Source organism: Sebastes fasciatus, chromosome 17 (assembly GCF_043250625.1).
Source record: "Sebastes fasciatus isolate fSebFas1 chromosome 17, fSebFas1.pri, whole genome shotgun sequence".
NCBI classification, from domain to species: Eukaryota; Metazoa; Chordata; class Actinopteri; order Perciformes; family Sebastidae; genus Sebastes; species Sebastes fasciatus.
Window position 1 is genome coordinate 3272703 of NC_133811.1, and position 15406 is coordinate 3288108.

General features: G+C 41.5%; 2 protein-coding genes across 5 annotated transcripts; both read right to left on the reverse strand.

Annotated features, from left to right (window-relative positions):
- Window positions 1-1690: 1690 nt before the first annotated feature.
- Window positions 1691-12789, reverse strand: srsf10b (serine and arginine rich splicing factor 10b). Of its 4 annotated transcripts, none has more exons than XM_074612702.1 (6): window positions 12624-12789; window positions 9883-9989; window positions 8807-8908; window positions 5259-5430; window positions 4766-4837; window positions 1691-3000 (listed from the first exon to the last, which is right to left on the reverse strand). In XM_074612702.1, the coding sequence occupies exons 1-6, from the start codon at window positions 12686-12688 to the stop codon at window positions 2775-2777; spliced, it is 744 nt and encodes a 247-aa protein (XP_074468803.1). In that variant the 5' UTR covers window positions 12689-12789; the 3' UTR covers window positions 1691-2774. The 4 variants fall into 4 exon arrangements, with proteins under 4 accessions (XP_074468803.1, XP_074468804.1, XP_074468802.1 ...); XM_074612703.1 differs by lacking the exon at window positions 9883-9989 and adding an exon at window positions 9426-9725 and having other exon boundaries at window positions 4787-4837; window positions 8807-8913; window positions 12624-12762; XM_074612701.1 differs by lacking the exon at window positions 9883-9989 and adding an exon at window positions 9426-9725 and having other exon boundaries at window positions 8807-8913; window positions 12624-12762.
- A 697-nt stretch (window positions 12790-13486) lies between these two features.
- Window positions 13487-15331, reverse strand: fabp10b (fatty acid binding protein 10b, liver basic). The gene is made up of 4 exons (XM_074612712.1): window positions 15133-15331; window positions 14876-15048; window positions 13784-13873; window positions 13487-13662 (listed from the first exon to the last, which is right to left on the reverse strand). The coding sequence occupies exons 1-4, from the start codon at window positions 15278-15280 to the stop codon at window positions 13612-13614; spliced, it is 462 nt and encodes a 153-aa protein (XP_074468813.1). The 5' UTR covers window positions 15281-15331; the 3' UTR covers window positions 13487-13611.
- Window positions 15332-15406: the final 75 nt, after the last annotated feature.

The following is a 15406-nucleotide window of genomic DNA, read 5'->3' on the forward strand; positions in this document are numbered from 1 at the left end:
ATGATGCCCTGCTCATCGAGAGAGAACGGCAGATGGGGAATCAATAGATGTTCAAAAGCTTTGAAAGGAATGAGAGCTTTGTCAGTTGTTACAGATTGTCCCTGCATCTTTAGGGGATGACAGGTACAAGGTACAAAACAAAGGAGCAGTCTTAGGGGATCAGAGATGGCCGGCACAACAAATGTGATGCCAGAATCCGTACTGTCTTAAGCACACAATTATACAAGAGTGGCAGGGACTTAATCAGCAACCCCTCTGTTACTGGTCAGCCTCCATCTGTGGGTCATCTGCACCCCTGGTGGGATCACATCTCTGTATACTGTATAGTGTAAATACACCGATCAGCCATAACATTCAGACCACTGACAGGTGAAGTGAATAACATGGATTATCTGGTTACAATGGCATCTGGCAGTGGGGGGGATATATTAGACATCAAGTGAACATTTTGAACTTTGAACTTTGTGTTGGAAGCAGAAAAAATGGGCCAGCGTAAGGATGTGATCGACTTTGACAAGGGCAAGATAGTGATGACGAGACCGGGTTAGAGCATCTCCAGAACTGCAGCTCTTGTGGTATGTTCCCGGTCTGCAGTGGTCAGGAGCTACCAAAAGTGGTCCAAGGAAGGAGAACCGGTGAACCGGCAACAGGGTCAGACCCGAGGCTCATCGATGCACGTGGGGAGCGAAGGCTGACCCGTGTTGTCTGATCCAATAGAAGAGCTACTGGAACTCACATTGCTGAAAAAGTTCATGCTGGTTCCGGTTAGGGTTGGCTAACACCATCGTCTCTGACCCCAACCATGTTTTGAACAGTGAATATGAATTGTTACCATCAAATCGGAGATACAGGGTTCCCCGATTTAATAAGGTTAGACTGAAGCACTCTTTTGTACACCAGTCAATCCTAAAACTAAATATGGAGCCTAATCCCAGATCAAATGTATGTTCAAGGGCCCTGAATATTGTCTTCTGTGATTGTAATGTTTAAATATACGTATCCTTGTTTCTTGTCTTTGTCCTTTCCGTGATGTTGCAAATGGAGCTGCTGTGATGCAAAACAAATTTCAGACCTGTCTGACAATAAAGTGTTATCGTTATTATCGTTATCGTTAGAAAGGTGTCAGCACACACAGTGCATCTCAGTTTGTTGGGTACGGGGCTGCGTAGCGGCAGACCGGTCAGGGTGCCCGTGCTGTCCCGTGGCTGATCGGTGTATGTCTGTTCTGTATTTGTAACCGACCCTGTGCTTCATACCAGCTATTCTTGATAAAGTAACTCACATCAAGCCTCCATGCTGCCATTGTACTTTGTACTCGTTTAATCAATGTTAGTTTTTCAATACAGCGATCAATGGGGCACGTCCGATTTCATACATGGTTGCTTCGTCACTGTGAATCTAATTTGAGTTGTTCCTCCCAGCTACTGATCCATTAGAAGGAAATCAATGTTCATGGCTGGACTAGTCTGTTTTCCATGCAGATGACTGCAGACTTGTGATTCCACTTCTTCTCATAATACTGAATCTCTGGATTCATTCTCATGATGTTACCTCCATTTGTTCTCATCAAATTCCCTAAATAAAGTCACGTTTCTTCATCTTCATATAGAGCTTGGCGTAATTGCCAGTATTAAGAAACTTTAGTAGACCAAGTTGCATTTACAAACTGAAGTCACACACCGTTTCCTTATACTGAATGTTATCCATTTATTACTCAAAATAACAGTTTCTTCCTACTAAGAATAGAAGATTAGGAGAATAAAACATGCAGTGACAAGATTCAATCTGAAAAACCATCAACACAGTCGTGTAAACACCAACAAGAGAGTTTTGTTCCTCCTCATCTCACAACCAAACTTTGGAGAAATGTTCCAAAAATAAAATACCTTTTGAAAAAAAAAAGGTCTAATCTGACATAAAACGCCACAAATTAAAACATTTTAAAACAGTTTGTGGTTTTAAGTCACTGGTCGACAACATCTTAACACTTACGCACCACGGCAGCGTTTCTGTGTATTTTAGCCTCAATACTCATACATGGTGCTACTGCTGATCATCTTCCAAAACAGATCATATCCTTTACCTGTGGTCATGTTTTTCTTTGAGGCTGCCACGGACTCATTTTCATCTGTTTTTGTTTTTTTTAGTTGCGTTATAGTTGCAGGATAATGCAGTGCACTTTTCAATTCAGTCTGCTACTTGACAATATAGCTTGAAGAGTATCTCCGTAATGTTCACTGTGACAGATTATGTAAAGCAAGTTTTATATTTTTGAATATCAAAAGACACCTGTGGCTGAAAGAAGGGAAGAGAAATCTGTGGAGAAAGGTCAGCAGTAGAGTAAAAAGTACCTGATTTGTTATAAATGTGATAAAACACACAGAAACGTTGGTTTGGTTCGCCAATGGACTGGATTCATTTTAAAATACTGAATGTTTTCTTTTTTTTTTGCAAAAATGGGTGCATAGGGTTTAGAAAACAAAATGATCAGTAACCGCATATAAAAAAGACAATTATTCCTGGCCGACTACCACTGAACACAGAAACCGCTGACTGTTTCATATTTCTAATCGGGGGAAATCTCACCAATACAATTTTAGAAAACCAAGCAAAAGGACCAGCATTGTTCTTCAAATGGAGCTGCAAAACAAGCTTTCTACAAATGGTTCAGTGGACGTTACATTCATGTCAAAACAAACATTTCTTGACAAATGAACCAACTCTGGTGCATCTGACATAATGACGGATAGAAGGGGGGGGGAGCGGCTGCTTTTCTAGCGTCCTCCCGACTTGCGGCCAGCCCAGGATCGGGACCGTGAACGTGAACGGGAGCGTGATCTTGATGCGGACCGGGACCTGGAGCGGGATGGGGAGTGTGTCCGTCGCACTTCCTCCGTGTAACGGGAAGTCGACGCTGGGTTGACGTTTTCTCGTGGCGATGCGGATTTGGAGCGGGATCGTGATCTCCCTCTGGACTCTCTCCGAGCCCTCGACCTGTATCTGAAGACAACACAATGACGCTATTTAGACACTTCTGGGATTATCTAAACTTCTGGGTGCTCAACATAACGGTCCTGTGCGTCAAATGTTAAGACTAGGGCTGACAAGCGATTCAAATGGTTAAAGGGACTGTTTGTAACTTTTTAATCGTATAAATGTACCGGGTCGGGACACATGCGCGCTCGCATATGTGCGCTCGCGTGTGGCGTGAGCCTTGTCTCCTCTGCTTGCCTTCAGTCACACAGCGCGCGCGCGTCCTCGCTGTCTCGCTGTCTCGCTCCACCTCTAGACGTGAACGCGCGCTCACTCCACACTGCAGAAGAGTTAGTTTAGCTCTGAGAATATCTAGTGAATGTAGGGTGGACGTTTGTGCAGAAATAACTGCTGCAGCTCCTCCAGACCAACAGAGGTTTCCCGTGTCTTGTGAAGTGACGGGGCTCCGCAGCGAGAATCGTTATCGCCTCCGACCGGGTGCCGGTATCTCCCTGCGGGCGCAGTCAGGAGACACCGGCACCCGGTCGGGGAGGCGATAACGTGTCTCGCTGCGGTGCTCCGTCACCGACCCGCTTGAGGGAGACACCGGAGGCTGAGCAGGAAAAGCCAACACTAGGATCAGCAGTGATTCATGGAAAGACCTTCGTCTGGTCAGCTAACATTACTGCTAAGCAGCTGAAATATAGAGTGATATTGTGCTTTTAGCTGACGTGTGTCGCCTCACTGTTTTGAGCGATGCTCGTTCAGGTATATTTAGAGCGAGCAAGCGTGAGCCTGACGCTGACTTTCGTTGACTTCACGGCCACAGGTGTCGCTGTTAACAAGCATTTCTGAAAGTTAGAAATAGTCCCTTTAATCGCAATTAATCACAAATTTTTCATCTGTTCAAAATGTACCTTAAAGGGAGATTTTGTCAAGTATTTAATACTCTTATCAACATGGGAGTGGACAAATATGCTGCTCTATGCAAATATATCTATATGTTTATTATTGGAAATCAGTTAACAACACAAAACAATGACAGATATTGTCCAGAAACCCTCACAGGTACTGCATTTAGCATAAAACAATATGCTCAAATCATAACTTGGCAAACTGCAGCCCAACAGGCAACAACAGCTGTCAGTGTGTCAGTGTGCTGACTTGACTATGACTTGCCCCAAACTGCATGTGATTATCATAAAGTGTGCATGTCTGTAAAGGGGAGACTCGTGTGTACCCATAGAACCCATTTACATTCACTGATCTGGAGGTCAGAGGTCAAGGGACCCCTTTGAAAATGGCCATGACAGGTTTGGAGCGTTATTTAGCCTCCCTCCTAGACAGGCTAGCGTGGTTGGTTCCCATGGATTCCTTAGATTTCATATGATGTCAGTATCTTCACTCCAGCTTTAAAACTGAACTTTCACATATCTGGAGGTCAGAGGTCAAGGGACCCCTTGGAAAATGGCCTCGACAGTTTTTTCCTCGCCAAAAGTGATTTAGGCTCCTTCGCGACAAGCTAGTATGACACGGTTGACCTTGCTTTAAAATTGAGCCCGCTACAACCTAAAAATCGCAAGTTGCGTTATGCATTAAAGAAATTTGTGTAATTAAAACAAATTTGCTTTAATGCGTTATCTGACAGCCCTACAACTTAGTTTTTTCTACTACCTAACAATTTCACTCATACAATAAGTCTGCCCAAGAAATTCTAAGTTTATCTGTACAATAATAGAAGATACCATGACGAGACAGAGAGAGAGTAACAGGAGCAAACCGAAACCTCTACCCAGTCAAAGACCAGCTGTACCCGTCATCCTCGCGACTCCTGCTTCTCACTCCATACACCCACCCACGAGACCTGAAGGCAGATGTGGAGATTTTATTTTCCCTTTCAAATAAATAAGCGAGGATGACGACTGTAAGGAATAACCAAAGCTTTTTACTTCCCCCTCCTCTCTCCCTGCTGTTCTTCCGATTGATTCCTCCGATTCCCTCCCCCCCAATTTCAAAATCCATCCACTATATTTATTAGAAATAGCTTAGTGCCACAGCTGTTTGTGATCATGGGTTTTAAATGAGAGAGAGAGAGAGAGAGAGAGAGAGAGAGAGAGAGAGAGAGAGAGAGAGAGAGCTCTATAGTAAACAGCAGAGGAGCAGAATCGCTTGTTGACCAGCGTGGAGAAATGTGCTTCTGTTTGGCTGGTGCAACGATTCACTATAGAGTGGTGCTTCCGTTCCATATGTGAACCCGGCGGAAGTCTGCTGAAAGAAAGACTCACTCGCGAGGACTCTCGGACCGTCTGCGATGGCGATCATAAGAAGGGCTGCGTGATCTGTATCTGTCGTAGCTGCGGCTGCGCGAACGTCTGCGCCTGCCGTCTCGATCGTGGTCGTCGTATCGAGACGATCTGCCTGGAGAATGCCGTTCCTTTGACTTCATCTGATTTGGTGCTGATGATTAAAAAAAACAAACAGTGATGAGAAGGACGGTTAGAGGTCAGAGTAGAAAAAAGAAAGCCAAAAGAAAGACATTCCCATGGGCCCTACAGAGTAAATACAGGGTGCACCTCTATACCAGGCATTACAGTAACACACTGCGTTGTTTAAAACAGGACTTGAAGGACATTTTGATCATATCAGGACGAGCACAAGTGGAACTAATATAACCTCACTCAGATGTGCCAGTAAGCCAGCATGAATACCTAAATGGAATGAGCCAATAATGTTATTAATCAGTCGTGTCATACATCAAACTGGCACATACGAGTACTTCGCAAAAAGTCAAGGCCGTGCCGCCTTTTGGGGGATAGAAAACTGAAGATCCCAGACTTCAATACAATTTGACATGTGTTTGGATTGTAATTTTGTAATATGCATTCATCTCGTTATACAAACGATTATTTTATATACATGTCTAATAATTATTTTGCGACCTTGCCTGAATCTGAGCGTTCGCGATACCTTAATAAATTAAGATTGATCAGTGGCTGGATATTGCTTATCCAGACGTTTATACATATTTGATTGAATCCTGTTAGGCTAAGTGTTGTCTGTAAATAATCAACTCTTGATCTATAAGCTGAGATTTAGTTGGAGACGACAGTCTGATGCTGCTATAACGTTAATGTATGACTGTATTACTGCAGCAGCCTCACACTCAAGCTAACGTTAGCTAGCCATACTAGTCACTGTCACCAGCATCATTTAGCCATTTACCACACTGACAGTGAATATTCACGTATTGTACAGTGCATCCGGAAAGTATTCACAGCGCTTCACTTTTTCCACATTTTGTTATGTTACAGCCATATTCCAAAATGGATTAAATTCATTTTTTTCCTCAAAATTCTTCACACAATACCCCATAATGATAATGTGAAAAAAGTTTTTTTTAAATTTTTGCAAATTTATTAAAAATAAAAAACGAAAAAATCACATGTACATAAGTATTCACAGCCTTTGCCATGACACTCAAAATTGAGCTCAGGTGCATCCTGTTTCCACTTTCCATCCTTGAGATGTTTCTACAACTTGATTGGAGTCCACCTTTTGTAAATTCAGTTGATTGGACATGATTGGAAAAGGCACACACCTGTCTATATAAGGTCCCACAGTTGACAGTGCATGTCAGAGCACAAACCAAGCCATGAAGTCCAAGGAATTGTCTGTAGACCTCCGAGACAGGATTGTATCGAGGCACAGATCTGGGGAAGGGTACAGAAAAATGTCTGCAGCATAGAAGGTCCCAATGAGCACAGCGGCCTCCATCATCTGTAAATGGAAGAAGTTTGGAATCACCAGGACTCTTCCTAGAGCTGGCCGCCCGGCCAAACTGAGCGATCGGGGGAGAAGGGCCTTAGTCAGGGAGGTGACCAAGAACCCGATGGTCACTCTGACAGAGCTCCAGCGTATTGCTCTGTGAAGAGAGGAGAACCTACCAGAAGGACAACCATCTCTGCAGCACTCCACCAATCAGGCCTGATGGTAGAGTGGCCAGACGGAAGCCACTCCTCAGTAAAAGGCACATGACAGCCCGCCTGGAGTTTGCCAAAAGGCACCTGAAGGACTCTCAGATCATGAGAAACAAAGTTCTCTGGTCTGATGAAACAAAGATTGAACTCTTTGGCCTGAATGCCAAGCGTCATGTCTGGAGGGAAACAGGCACCGCTCATCACCTGGCCAATACCATCCCTACAGTGAAGCATGGTGGTGGCAGCATCATGCTGTGGGGGTGTTTTTCAGCGGCAGAAACTGGGAGACTAGTCAGGATCGAGGGAAAGATGATTGCAGCAATATACAGAGACATCCTTGATGAAAACCTGCTCCAGAGCGCTCTGGACCTCAGACTGGACCAAGGGTTCATCTTCCAACAGGACAACGACCCTAAGCACACAGCTGAGATAACAAAGGAGTGGCTTCGGGACAACTCTGTGAATGTCCTTGAGTGGCCCAGCCAGAGCCCAGACTTGAACCCGATTGAACATCTCTGGAGAGATCTGAAAATGGCTGTGCACCGACGCTCCCCATCCAACCTGATGGAGCTTGAGAGGTCCTGCAAAGAAGAATGGGATAAACTGCCCAAAAATAGGTGTGCCAAGCTTGTAGCATCATACTCAAAAAGACTTGAGGCTGTAATTGCTGCCAAAGGTGCTTCAACAAAGTATTGAGCAAAGGCTGTGAATACTTATGTACATGTTATATTTTCATTCTTTATTTTCAATACATTTGCAAAATATTTAAACAAACTTTTTTCACTTTGTCATTATGGGGTATTGTGTGTAGAATTTTGAGGAAAAAATGAATTGAATCAATTTTGGAATAAGGCTGTAACATGACAAAATGTGGAAAAAGTGAAGCACTGTGAATACTTTCCGGATGCACTGTATGTGCCTCAGATCTCAGTGTGAAAGCCTCGGTTAACCCGCTACACAACAGCTTTTCATCATTTTCTGTCCTGTGACGGCGAGTTTCTTTCTCCAAAAAGGGAGCGCAGCCTCGGCGATGATGCCATGCGGGTCTGGTCTATAGCTTGGAGCCATAAAGCCATGCTGGTCTGGTCTATAGCTTGGAGCCTTAAAGCCCCTCTAGTATATCTTTTTTTGGACATGACAGGGGAACAAATCTGAGTTTTTCAGCGTTTTTGGATTTATTGTTGGTGCAACCAGCTACATAGAAACTCTTCAGCATAGTGTTATTACTATTACCGGTTGGTTTAAAGTAGAAGTTTGGAGACCAGTTTCAACTTCTTCTGTTTACTCTGTTACCGTCTATTAGGGACACAGGATTGTTTCCCCCCAAAAGGGGGCGTGGTCATGAGCCTACTCTGGATGACATTTGCCGGTCTGATGTATAACAAGTATTTTGCCGTTGACAGGAAAAACCTGCTGAATATTTTGTTCAGTTTTTATCACATCTTGCCACCACAGCACGTTGCTGTTAAATGTAATATTATTGTTCATTTCACTCACTTCAATTATCAACACCCTCCATCACACAACATCCGACCACCTGCTTAGCTTTATATATTCTGGACAGCAGAAAATCTGTTTATTACTGATGCTCTTACACTACAATGCTGTTAAAGATGCCTTTTTGCCATAATTTTAGCTACTTCAGTGCTGCCAATAGTACAATTGCTCACTCGTACCTACGAGTTTGTCAGTGAGAAACGCTGTATGAACACATACAGTGAATCCTACATCTCTATCTAACGCTGTAGAACTTAAGTGACACTGACAATTAAATTTTTGTCTACAGCAAAAAACATTTGCTGACAGACTCAACAGTATTTGGTTGCAAAAATAAATCGAAAAAGGTAACCACTTACTCTTTCTGTCACCCTGTGCAAACTGGATTTCAATCTGCCGACCGCAAACCCACTTCCTGTCCAGGCTGTGAAGAGCATCTTCTGCATCACGCACATCCTCAAATATGCTGGGGTGGTTAAGGGTTTTTGTTCGCTTTCATTTTTGGTAAGGCCACGCAAATTCAAACAAATGTTTTTTTTTTACTCTAAAAAGGGTGAAGTGAGAAAACTCACCCTCTTCTTTAGCACACTGTATTTTACATTTATTGTAAGAAGGATTCAGGGCATTCATCAAACATTTTCTTTAATTTGTGTGGCCTGATTTATTAGATAAAACAGTTCATAATGAGTACAAATTACATATTACTTTATAGCAAGGCAAAAAGCAACAAACAAATACATCCTCTGTTGATTTTGGTAGAGATAAAAGATGAAGCAAGTTTTTCAAACACATCAAATAATTGTCTGAGGGATCAGGACTACAAATATATAAACAAATCACAAAACACGAAAAAAGTTGATTAAATTGCTTTGATTAAAATTAAATATGTCATTGATATCACAGGGAAAACTGATTTTGTTGTCATGTCAAATTTGTGGATTTGTCTTGTGAGGATACAAAATAATTCAGACTTGTTACCTTTGCCCATGCTTGACTTTGAACTTCATCTTGATCTTTACACTCTTTAATCGACTCCCACAGAGACTCGGGTTTCCTGCTTGCCTTTTCCTCTTAAACCTCTTTTTCTTTTCCCAATTCTTTGCCGCCATATCCAGGCTTTGTCTCCGTTCCCTTTTCCTCTTCATGCTTTACTTTCTCTTTTCAACCTTTTCCCTCCCTCTGATCCTGAAGGTCTGTGTGACTTGTCTTTACAGCTACTCTACACGGGTCTTTGTTACTCTTTGTGGCCGGTTCCACAACTGGATGCTTTTACATTTTCTGAAGCAATAACAGAGAAATATGCGTGTTAGATATTCAATCAAATTATGTGCAAGAAAAATACATCACAAAAGCATTATCTTCTTTGCTGAAAAGAAATTCAAATGTTTTGTTAGCAGGAGCACACACACACAGTAAAAAGTCATTGGGAAAGGATATTGAATGTATGCAAATCCTCTTGGTCGGCGTGTATAGAAGTCAAGTGGGATGTAGACATCCACTATCGGCCCATAGCGGCCAAACTCACGTCGCAAATCCTCAGGCCTGAACACCGTAAATACAAGTATGACTCAACTGACCATCACGGGCAAACTCTACCTATATCATCAACCAGTAACAAGAGCTGGGAGAGCAGCTGATGAGGGGGTTAAAGGGACAGTTCATCCCAAAACACAGTAAGTATTATTTTACTTCTTACCTGGCGATCTGACCCACCTGTCCACACAATTTGTGTTATTTGCTTAAAAGGGACTGTTTGTAACTTTTTACAAGTATAAATCAGCCGCGCTCGCAAATGCACGTGTGGCTACGCTGTTCAGACAAGACTCCAACACAAACTACACGGAAGCACCAAAACTGCAAAGTTGTATCTAGTGAAGCCCGTCTGTTAAACAGTTTTGGCTGCGGTCGGAGTATGCGGAGGAGACTGTAGCTTTGGTCTCCAGGACCGGAGTCTCTGCTCCTCTGCCTGCTTGCCTTCACTCAGCTCGCTCCACCTCACGTGCATGCGCGCACACTACACACTGCAGAAGACTTCGTAGCTCTGAGAATATCTAGTGGACGTTTGTGCAGAAATAACTGCTGCAGCTCCTCCAGACCAACAGAGGTTTCCCATGTCTTGTGAAGTGACGGTGCTTCGCAGAGAGAAACATTATTGCCTGCGGCTGCGGTCGGGAGGCTGAAGCAGGAAAAGCCAACACTAGGATCAGCAGTGATTCATGGAGAGACCTTCATCTGGTCAGCTAACATTACTGCCAAGCAGCTGAAATATAGAGTGATATTGTGGTTTTAGCTGACGTGTGTCGCCTCACTGTGTTGAGCGATGCTCGTTCATGTCTGTGTAGAGCGAGCAAGCTTGAGCAACAGGACGCTGACTTTCGTTGACTTAACGGCCACAGGTGTCGCTGTTAACAAGACATTCTGATTCTTACAAACAGTCACTTTAAGATGGGCTGTTGCTCAAGACCACTTATTATTCTAGAGGTTGTATTTTGTTTCGCAACATTTCTGTTGTATTTTGGGGTAAACTGACCCTTTAAGATAAGCACACCATTTTGTTCAACATGCAATTCAATGTAAAACCCACTAACAAGTCTACAACTAGACATAAGCAGATGCAGCACTGTTGGTCAATATGTTACCAAATGAAAAGAAAAATATAGAGTAAGATTATTACTAACATCCTTTTTCAAACATTCTTACACGCAGCTTAAAGCAACATTGGGCAGTAATTGATGATATGCATTCAGATTATGAAAAAGTACTGTAGTCTCTACCAAAGTTATATTTTTTTAAAACATCTTTTTACTTGGGATATTAAGACCTGATAAAAATTAGAGGCAACGTTGTCAAATTAGAGAAAAGAGCACTACACCGGAAGAGGAAAACTAAATAAAACATTTTTAATTATATATTTTGGCCTGTTTTGAAGTACTTACGTAGTGTAAATTGTGAAATGAATAGTGCTGGATGAGTAGGTTAGTAAAAACTAATCTAAAGGGTATTATAACTAATTTAGCTAGGTCAGTGGATTATAAAACTGATTACTAACATGTCCATGTTTGTATTCAGATATGTATTCTGACCCAACCCAAATGTTACAACATACAGTAAAAAAAGCCAAGTTTCATACAGCATTTGTTAACATTTGTTGCCAGTCATTAGTCTCTTTTGTTCTACGTTTTTGCACAGTATTTTGATACAATAATTAGGTAACATGAGTTTTTATCAAGCATCTTTGATGTCAGTAATATTACTAGTTTACTTGAAATCACACATCCATTACTGTGTAATGTCTTTATTAACACTTGAAACTGAACAGAAAGTGGGACAATTATTCAGTCAGCCAAAAGGAAAGACACATATTTTTGTCTTCTTATTTTCCTACACTTATTTTTCTTATCTTGTCTTTTTTCGTATTTTCCTGTTCTTACAATTAATGTAAATTAACCATTTTAGAACACAATATCACAATATCCTGCAGTCACAATAAACACGTTACTTTCACTAGGACATCAGTTAACTCCTATAAAAGCCTTTTACATTTAGTTGACAAGTTAACGTTACTGTTTATAAACTGTTGTGACCAAGTAACTGGTTTATTTTCTAGATTAAAGTTGTTTCAGGAGCTTTGTGAGACTCTTTGACTAGAATGTTCATGTCTAGCAGGTTATTTAAATTACAGGTAACCAAGGCAACGCATCTAAATGTACCGTTATAACGGTTACTACCGTTAGCTCATTTAAATGAATAACGGTTAATAACGGTTAACTGTTACCTGGGTTTCTAACATTAAGTCCAACATCATTAAATAACAGCTTAAGAAGTTTAAAGTTGAACATCTTTTACCTGCAAATCACCAACTCGTTTACTGAAATATTGTTTATGAGTTAGCTAGCTAGCTAATGTTGCTACGGTAACGTTAGCTGTTAGCTTCGTAGTAAACATGAGAGAGAAACTCAAACACAGACATGTTGTTGATGTGAACACTAGGAGCTACAGCAGATGCATGTTTAGCACATAAAGCCTCTGCACGCTGATTTAACGTCACTAGAGGCTCCTACGAGGAGGCTAACCTCAGCTGCTAAGCTCGGTGTGCTAACGTTAGCTGTCATTAATGTTAGCGTTAGTTAGTGGCTGGATGTTTGTGATTGTCATCAGGTCTGAGTGTGGACTCACCTGGATTCATCGGAGATGTTTCTGACGAACAAAGACGTGTTTGGGGGCCTCATGTATTTGGCCATAAAGTGTCACTCAGAAGAAGAAATTATTGGTTTTTTTGGGGGAAATCTGCAGCGAGAATCTGGCGCATGCGCACAAAGATCCGCTGGTTCTTCCTGTCAGACAGAGAGGGGGTAATAAATACCCACAATGCCCTCTGCTGGTTGAGCTCACCACCTGCAGCTGTGGCAGACACAGGGACCTGAACACAAACCAGTGGTGGAAGACCTATCCAGATCCTTAGTAGTATTATCAGCAAAATGTTATATTGTAGTATTCATTCTGCAGAAAAATGGTCCCAGTGACTATTTTACTAATATAGGCTATATATGATCTTTTTGGATTAATATTACTGAAGCATTAATGCCTTTGTTGCATTTTACTGCTGTAGATGTTTAAGGATGTGCTCATTTTAACCACTTTATATACTGTTGGGTAGTTTAATCTACAGTAATGCATCATACTCTATAAGATCATCATATGTTTGTAGCGTCGCTGTCCTGTGAGAACCACTTAACTCTAAAAAGTCAGAAAAATAGCCTGTTTTCTTAATTGTTGGAGGATTATCTCAATTAATGAATTCGCCAATTCGGCGATACATTGTTTTCACTGGACAGGAAGGGTATGAATAATTGTAATTTGTAAAATAACTAAATCTGTCAGACAAATGTAGTAGAGCAAAAAGTACAATATTTGCCTCTGAGATGAGTAGAAGTATAAAGTTGCATTAAACGCAAATACTCACTTAAAGTACAAGCAGCCTACCTGTGTATTTAAGTACTTGAGTGAATATACAACAAACGTGTCAGTTGATTTAATTATTCAAATTTATTCATTAATGTATTAAGATTTTTAAGTTTTTAAAATTGTGTTTTTTCCACATGGCCCCCTCCTCGAAGCTGAGAAGGTCTAAGAGGGATCCATCAGCAGATCAGTCCGGTGTGGATCAGACTCGTTTGCTTCTGCTGATGAAAGTTACAGGGCCAGCAGTGATAGTCTGCAAAAGTGAGGAGGCAGAGACACTGTTTCACATTCAAAAAACCACTCAGTGTATACATTTCTTTCTAACACTGAATCTCTTGTCTTTACAGCAGTTTTTAAAAGAACTGACCACTGACCTCAACCATGTCGTCCCCTTGGATCTCTCGGACAGAGGTGAACTTTTCAGTCACAGCAATCAGCTTCCCGTTCTCCTCCCTGACAATGCACTGGTCAAGACCAAAGACATTGCATGGGAAAGTAGTTCGCAAACTTTTTGTACCAACACCCCCCTTTGTTTGCCGAGGAAAAAAAAAATCATGCCTTCTGAATCCTGTTCATCAATCAAATAAATTTTTATCAAATAATAACAAATTAATGTACAAGTTAAACTGCCGGAAGTTTTTGACACGAAAGACACAAATAATAATAGATAATGATAGTGAACCCAGTCTTTGTCATATTTCAGATATAACTGACATTTCCTCAATGAGCATTACCTGTCTTTCTTTTCTTTCCTCTCAAACATCCCCCCTTTGAATCTGGGCCCAATTCAGGAAAAAGTTTTGTACTGCAGACTTATTCACTTCAAAGTCCGATTGCAGCGAATCATCTATTTGTTCCTTCAGTGGCTGAAGGTGCATTTCAGATCTCACACAAAAAAGGCTCAAAATGCTTTGGTGATCTATTCACTGACAATCACTTTGCTTGTTTTCTCAATTGACAGAAAACTTTGGTATCGCCAACACTTTTCTTTTTTTTTTTCTTTTTACAAGTTAAGCATTATGTACAGCATTTATTATCGAAATTTCCTCACAAACCTCCAGTCAGTCCTGTTAATGTATTTCTCTCTGTCAACCCTTCTCTCTGTTTTTATAGCCGCCCTTCAATGGCGGCTATAAAAACAGCTTGGGAACAGGACTTAGCTTCTACTTTCACAGATGACACATGGGACTCAATCCCTAACCGGATACACTCCTCTTCAATGTGTGCTCAACATGCACTTTTGCAATTTAAAGTGGTGCATCCTTTCAATATATCTACAACCAAATTAGCTCGAATATACCCTGATGTGGACCCTACATGTGATACATGTAAAAGTACCCCTGCCTCACTTTTACTTTTTCAGACAGACAGACAGACAGACAGACAGACAGACAGACAGACAGCAACTTGGTAAAAAATCTTCTAAATTAACAGGAAGTGTATCCCTAGTTTGAGGCTTGAATTACCTTAAACTTCCTGCCATCTGGAGAAGTCATCTCCGACTCCTTTCCGAGGCTGAATGAGTGGACCGTGGTGCCGATGGGATTCTTCATCGTGTAGATGAAGTCTTTGCCGTTCTGCTCAATCACCCACACTGGTTTGATTTCCTTTCGCATTTTGGCAACCATGTCAGGTGCACCTTGAATGCATATTAAAAAGAAAATGTATGCATACATAAACAAATACATCCTTTATATATATATATATATGAACATATTCTTACCTACTACTTTTAATAACTCCTCAAGGTTTTCCTCAGAATAAACTTTCCAAGTGCCGTTGAAGTCCATGTCTGCTTGTCGCGTTGCTTGCCCGAGGATGTTTGTTGTTCTTGTTGTCACAATCCCATCACACGCTCCTCTGGTTGGCATGTTGGGGACTTCAAACTCCCTGTTATTTGGACTAGAATTTCCAGTGAGAGAGAATGGGCTGAGCAACAGATATTAAGTAACGTGTTGATGAAATATGGCACCAGATAGGAGACAGGAGGTGAAGAT